Source organism: Penaeus japonicus, unplaced genomic scaffold, assembly GCF_977035675.1.
Source record: "Penaeus japonicus unplaced genomic scaffold, GWHDUDI00000001_assembly GWHDUDI00000001, whole genome shotgun sequence".
NCBI lineage: Eukaryota > Metazoa > Arthropoda > Malacostraca > Decapoda > Penaeidae > Penaeus > Penaeus japonicus.
This window is the reverse complement of record NW_028234403.1, coordinates 42,587,841-42,595,340: the sequence shown is the minus strand read 5'-3', so window position 1 is coordinate 42,595,340 and position 7,500 is coordinate 42,587,841. Positions and strand designations below refer to the sequence as shown.

The 7,500-nt window shown below is 44.4% G+C and overlaps 1 protein-coding gene across 2 annotated transcripts in view; it reads right to left on the bottom strand.

Moving 5' to 3' along the window:
* Window positions 1-7,500, bottom strand: part of LOC122268038 (uncharacterized) — a 52,910-nt gene that overhangs the window by 1,622 nt on the left and 43,788 nt on the right. For both annotated transcript variants that reach the window (XM_086540632.1, XM_086540637.1), the window contains 3 exons: window positions 7,483-7,500; window positions 6,973-7,275; window positions 1-6,608 (listed from right to left, as the gene is read on the bottom strand). The exon at window positions 1-6,608 is cut by the window's left edge and continues 498 nt beyond it; the exon at window positions 7,483-7,500 is cut by the window's right edge and continues 147 nt beyond it. In XM_086540632.1, coding sequence (XP_086396758.1) covers window positions 1-6,608; window positions 6,973-7,275; window positions 7,483-7,500 — 6,929 coding nt within the window. The remainder of the gene's footprint in view (window positions 6,609-6,972; window positions 7,276-7,482) is intronic.

The following is a 7,500-nucleotide window of genomic DNA, read 5'->3' as shown; positions in this document are numbered from 1 at the left end:
GAAGACTATCCAGGTATTCTTGCACCATACGGTGTCTGCTCATGGAGGCTCCATCACTGTCCACTTGCGGTGGAAGATTCTGGAAGTTTTCGTTCCTAGGAGCTTCCCAGTGACGTCTCCGTGGCTTTGAGTCATTATCAGAATCATCTCCAGGTGCTGTAAAAGTTGTCCAGCCATGCAGGGCAGTGACGTCGCCACCATCTAGCGAAGCACGACCGCAACCAGACGAGGAGCGGCGGCGCCCACTGGTGATACGGTTGGCTCGATCCTTGGCCTGTTTACTGGAAGTCCTACGGTTGGGCGGTGCACTACGAACAGATTCTTCGCTGCGGGAAGAATCCTGAGCGTCACGGCCGCGAGGATTGTGATCTTCAGCAGCCGCTTCCTCTACAGAAGCATCTGAAGGCGAGTGTGCAGTCTTCCCTGCCATCTCCACAACACCTGAATCTGAGGAAGGGGAGTTGGCAGCAGCCACAGCCTCCCCATGATCACCTTCGCTCCTTTCCCGCGGAGAGTCATCAGAGGAAGCACTTGAAGGGGCGGCAGCACAGGCCTCAGCTTGTCTACCGACGCTCAGTGACCCTACCTCGCACCTACTCCTCTCATCTACCTGGGTGATGCTTGCTGCCCAATTGCCGCCGTTCCGCTCTTGATCATTATCATCGTGAGCTCCCTCAGCATTCTCGTTATCAAAGAATGCATCATTATTATCATTATTTCCTAATGCCATGGTATGATCGCCAGAACTTCCATCACTGGCTTCGGCACTCTCCCAAACTGTACGTGCATGCTGAATATCATTACATTCTGTATTTTTAGGATGATTCGTTACATCATTGTTTGTGTCTGATTTCATTAAGAATGAATTAAAATTTCTTGCTACTACCTTTTCACTTACATATACCTTCTCTTCTATGCTCTTCTCTACATTATCTATCATGTCCTGATACATATCGCTGTTTTCCTTCTCGCTGCCTATAAGCTCCTCATATTCCGCTTTAATTTCCGTTTCAAGCACACTGCCTAGAAGCTCCTCGTACTCCGCCTTGGTCTCCGGCTCCGTCGTGTCCAGCGTGGCATCACTCATCAACAGGGACTCGCCCCCATCGCTGTCATGGTGGGCTGACAAGCATGCTTCATCTCTATCTCCCGGATCATGATCACTCTCTATAGGGTCACCGGTAGTCTCCCCGTGAGTTTCATCGACGTCTTTATCTGGATCCAGTTCATCGTTCTTCTTCACATCATCAGTGATATTTTCATCCATCGGAGAACATAAGACTGGCATCTCGCCACTGCCAAAGGTTTTGATTTCATCATAATCGTCATTTTCAATAACTTCTTCATTAGTAGATACTGTCATGTCCTCGATTACCGTTTCTTCATCGATATCTTCTAAATCCTCTGTCTGGTTAAAATCTGCAATGTCCGTAGTTGAAACACCTGCGCTTCCCTCTAGACGGGGACTCTTCTCTTTATTATTTTGTTCCATCTCCCCTTCAGTCTCTTCACATTCAGAATCTTCTTCAATATTTTCGAAAATAGTTGCATCATCGCCATCGTCAGCTTTTAGGATGCATTGCTCCCTTAATTCATTTGCATCTTCAGCTACGACTAAAAGGCTTTCTTCGGCCATAGTGATTCCTGCCTCTTCCTCAGCCACACTGATATCTGTTTCTTCCTCAGCCATAGATAGATTCATTTCTTCTTCGTCCACAGTGACTTCTGTTACTTCCTCAGCCATAGTTACTTCCTCGTCCTCTTTTTTCCCAGGCATAGAAACGTCTGCTACGTCCTCGGTCACAGAAACGTTTGTGTCTTCCTCAGCCACTGAAGCTTCTGCCTCCTCCTTTACCATAGTAATTTCCGCTTCTTCTTCAGCCTCCATTACTTCGGAATCTATATCGATAATATTTACTTCAGCTTCTCTTCCTACTTCTTCCTCAGCCAACAAAACATTTGCTACTTCTTCGTCCAAAGTTAGATCTGCTTCTCTTTCAGGCACAGGAACTTCCTGTTCTACACCTATTAATTCCTCACCCACAGGTATCTCTGCTTCATTTTCATCAAGTGAAAACGCTACTTCTTCCCCAGCAAGTGTTACGACAGCTTCAGCCACAGTGATTTCTTCTTCCGTGATGGTCCTTTCTGTTTCTTCAGCTGCGGACACTTCTACTTCTTCCTCATCAACTATTAATTCTTCATCAGTTTCATCTACTTTTTCTTCAATCATAAAAACTGTAGCACCTTCTTCAACCGTAGCTGCTTCTCCCTTAGGTATAATCATTCCTGATTCTTCCATAATTATACTTATTCGACCCTCTGCCGCAGATAAGTTCGCTTCCTCTTCAGTCACTGTAGCTACTTCCTGAGTCATAATTACTTCTTCCTCGACCACAGTCACATCTGCCCCTTCGTCAGGTATATTTGCATTTTCTTCAGTTACATTTATATCTCCTTTCCCAGCCACAATTATCTCCGTCCTCTCTTCAGTTTCTGATTCCTCTTCAGCTAAAGATATATCTACCCTTTCTTCCACCACAGTTGTGTCTGGGTCTTCAGCAGCTAGATTTAATTCTGAATTTTGTTTAAGCAAACAAAATGGCTCTCGCTCAGGTAAAGTTAACTCTACTGTTTCTTCAAGCAGACTTGTGTTTAGCTCGTCCTCATCTAAAGTTAACTCTGCCTTTTTTTCAAGCTCACTTGTGTCTGGCTCAGCTTCAGGTAAGGTTAAGTCTGTCTTTTCTTCTAGCACACTCGTGTCTGGGTCGTCCTCAGCTAAAGTTAACTCTGCATTTTCTCCAGTTTCAACCAAGTTTTCTCCTTCAGCTATAGATGCTTCTTCTTCATCATCAGCCACACTTATGTCTGCTTCTCCCTCAGCCAAGGTCAAATCTGTCTTTTCATCGGTCTTAGCTACGTATGGCACTCCTTCAGTTACAGTTACATCTGACTTTTCTTCAGTAACATTTGTATCCACTTCATGCTCAGACAGAGTTAGCTTTGCCTCTTTTTCATGAATATCTGTATCTGTTTCTCCTTCAGTTAAAGTTGCATTTCGTTCTTCGTCACCCATATCTATATCTTCTAGTTTATCAACTATTTTGGTACTCTCATCTTCGTCAAGTTCTCTTATATCCTCGTTCTCCTCCTTGGGAATTACTCCTTCAACTCCATCAGCAATAATGATATCATCCTCTCCATCAGATATAATGACGACTTCATCATCATTCGTCATTTTAGTAATGCCTTCCTTCGCATCTATTTCATTCATAGCGTCTTCACCTAATACAACTAGAGAATTTTCTGCCACATCAGTCAAAATATCATCTTCATCATTCAGAGTCTCATCATCACGTGTCATCATAGGTTCCCCTCCACCAAAGTCATCAGTTTCTTCATTTCCAGTTTCATTTTCTTTGTCCTGCACTTCATTCATATCTTCTGTTCCATTACTTAAGGGCAACACTTCTTCCTTTTCCAGTGACGCATTTCCACCTTCCCCATGCATTTCAACTGTTGATATATCCCTGTCTTGTTTTTCCTCATGCAGCATTATGGTTGTTGAAGGAGATCGTTCCCCAACCACAGTGTCCTCAAGAAGTGGGTTCACATCATCGTCTTGGGCATATTCCAGGTGTTCGTCGTCTTCCTCAATGGTCGAGAGTCCTGAGCTACTTTCGTCCACAGGTGAGCAGTTGCCATCATGTGGGCTCACATTACGGAAAATTTCATCTAGAAGACTATTATCTGTTGCATTAAAGACATCTGCAACAAGCTCTTGAGGGCTTGGTGGTGGTTCCTGGCAGCTATTGTTCTTCGAGTCTTCCTCTACAGATGCCTGCACGGTGTCTGTTGATTCGTTGTCAAGATCTGGAGTGTCATCCCTACTCTCCGAAGTGCTGCCTGAAGACACCCTCACAACAGTCACACGATCCCAGGAATCTGTGCCATCGCTCAACTCTTCATTGTCTGCCTCATAATCTGGTGCTTCATCTTTGTCTAGGGTGTTTTCTGGATTTTCCATTGCTTTTTCTTCCTCATCATTGACGTCATTCTCATTTTCAGTTCCACTTTTACTTTCATCTGCTTGAATAGGCAAATCATTCGAAACCTGAACTTCACTCCCATTTAAAACAGTACTACTCGATTCGTCATTTTCCTCTCTGGCGTCATCACCTTTTACTCTAATTCCATTTGCTTCTGTTTGTAGCCCCTCATTTTCTGTTACTTCTTTTTCTATTGGAGAAATATCATATGCTTGCTGAAATTGTTCATTCTCTAACTGTAAATTATCTTTATCTGTAACTAGTTCTTCGTTTTCTTTCCCATCTTCAGTCACCTCTCCTCTGCTCGTCTGAATAAGAGTCGGAACTATCTCATCACAGTTGATGCTGAGAGGTTCTGGTAGCAAACTTGGGTCATCACAGTCAATGAAGCCACTTTCCAGCAGTGTCTCCTTGCCACTGGAAGTAAAGCCGATTATTTCATATTGCTCTTGTGTTGAAGAACTGCTCAATTCTTCTTGGATGTCATTGCTGCTGCTTTGAATGACTTCATCATCTAAGGTCTCACTTGCAAGGTTCTCACTGACTTCTCCTATACTGTCACTAACACTAAGAAGGTCCTCAATAGAGGCATTATTTGGATTTTCCACAACATCTCTGAGAGAAATGTTTTCATTGATACTGTTATCTATCGAGCCGGATTGGAAAGTATCTGATTCGTAATGATCAGAGATTTCGGTGTCAGCATTATCTCCATTTACACTGGTCTTTTCCTCGCTAATAGGAATGTTAGCATTGTCGTTTGGAAGATGTGGCGAACTCACTTCACTGTCTGAATTGGGATCCACATCCTTACCATTTTCATCGGTCACCTGTATCTTGATGTCTTCATTTTGTTCGGTGCTTTGAGGAGCAGTCTCTTTTACACTATCACTATGGTCATTATTAAAATCTGATTCACTGTTGTTGGAAAGTTCACCATTCATCGTGTCTGTAGTCAGTTCAGCAGCTCTTTGCTCAGTGTTTTCAAGAGTCGTCTTTTTTGTGACCATTTCGTCTAAAGGCTCAGTAGAAGAAACCGAGTTGGAGTGATCAGAAAATTGTGTATAAGTGTTTGTCATAGGTTGCTGAGAATTTACTGTAGTGTCTGGAGCCGACTGACTATCATGACCTTTTGCTGGTTCTACTGGGAATCCAGGTTTTGGTAAGTTCTTTTCTGAGGAAAGTTGTACAATGTCAGATTGTGAAGTATCTGTGTCTTGCTCAGATGAACATGCTACTATAGTGTCCTTTTTAGAGGACAGATTTTTCGCTTTTGGGCTGTCTAAGATGTCTGAATCACTTTCTGCCCCTATATCATCATTGGTTTCAAACAAACTTTCAGATACTTCACAAACATTAGTATCTTCCCCACTTGCAATTGTTTGAGCCATCTTAGCTTCATCTATGAGATGGACACGCTTGCCAGTGAGGGCGAGACTGCTGACCCCCAGAGAATTGGACTTTGAATGACGTCTCGTAGACGCTCGCCTCTCCTCTAACCTGGCTGAGAGTCTTGCAGGCAGTGTGGGTCCACTATTGATGGCCACCTCTGCTTCACTTGTTATTGGCACATAGAATGCTTGGTGGCCAGTTTTATGATTAGCACCTCTGCTGTCCTCTTCTTCCAGGCTGTCATAATACACAGATTCAGCACCTTCACTGCCAATAGAGTTACGGCGATGATGTACAGCAGAAATGGGTCTGATGGTTTCTGTCTGAGAGGAAGAATCTGTTACCGACTTCGGTAAAATTTTCTTCTGCAACGTTTTCACAGAGGTATGTTTAGATATCCATTCTTTCCGCTGTGTGCGTCGTCCCCTTGGTGCTCCGTTTTGGCCACTTGGTGACAGGCCTTCTAGAAGAGGGCTGGCTTGTAACACTGCCTGGGTTTCCTCATGGATAAATTTGTTCATCTTTCGAGCCCATTGTTGTGGGTTGGTCTGTGCTTTGTCCCCATTCTGTTTGTCCAGCTGAATATCTGGTGGTGGGACAGCAACTTGTGAAACAGAGCTTGGGCCGTTTTCTCTCGGCGGCACCACAAGCAGTCCTCGTGCCTCACCTAGACGACCTAATGTGGCAATTGTTTCGTAAACAACAGCAGAACTAACGCATCTAAAATCCCGCAGGTCCGGCATGGAACTGCGACGTTCTAACCTTGGACGCGGAAGCACCATAATGTGGCTGTCAGCTGGAGGTCTGTAATCAGTTAGTAACATCTCTGCACTCCGGCCTTCGGATGCAATACTGAAGGTGTCACTGAGAACTTTGGTCGTGCCTAATTTAAGGCTGTCGTTCTCGTCCCTCGCTGCTTTTCCTCTCAGTTGCCGGGTCCTGGCAAGGAGCTCCTCCGGCGGACGGGTTGGATAGGGCTTTTGATTTTCACGGATGACATCGTCAGTGCTGCCGGGGGGAAAAGGGCGTGTCGGCGCAGGCGGACGGCGTAGAGGAACTGAGGAACCTCGGGACGGACGGGTTTGATTGCGCACGTATCTGTTACAAAGGGGCTCATCCTCCTTTACTGGTCGCCGTCTTTTGGTAGGACTTAGGAAAGCTTGAGCTCTGAAAAAGGTAAAATCAGATATAGTAACCTATTTGATCTTTTGTCAACTATTTACCTTTATGCGAAGGAATGTCTTCTAATGAGATTCTATGTATCATAGTCATGGTTTACGTCATATCTACTGTACTGAGGCTATGTTATGATCTATAATCAGAGTCTGATAATGAGCGTTAATCATGGCATACCTTAGAAATCGGTCTAATCATGTCAAGTACTGATATTTCAGGTATTATTCATTCCCACTTAGATTCAATATTTATGGTCTATGGTTGATCCAGTCTTCTAGGCCATTCGGTACTGATTTATCTGAGTAACTTGAACCTTGATTTAGGTTTCACTGACAACTAACTTCCCTCTTCTCACCTGGCATCCAGAGCCTGGTCTTCCCCTCGCACAATTCTGAGAGCTTCCTCCAAATCGGGAACGGACTGACTGCTGTGTATCCTTCCGTCACTACTACCTGCTGATGTTTCACCTCCTTCGTCCTCTTGCTTGGGTTTCCTGGAGGCGGCCTTCTCTGCGGCCTGGGCTTCGCGTCGCTGGCGGATGGGTTCACGCAGGAACCTCACCATCAAGGTATCTCGTTCCTTCTTCCTCTCTGCAAGGATGTGCTCCCGCCTTCGGCGCTCCTCGAGCTCAAGCCTCCTTGCATGTCGCTCTCTGGCCCTAAAAAAATATTTTTTGGGGGAGTAAAGCAATGAATACTTGTAAGCTAACAAAAACTAATTTAGTACTGTAACTAAACTCAGTTGTGATGAATTCCATAGCACATTCATTTTAATACAAGATGAACTTATAATTATCATACAAGATACAAACTTCCACACAGAACACACAGAAACACATCAAATTACAGCTGACACTGCAACTCACTCTTGGCGCTGTTTGTTC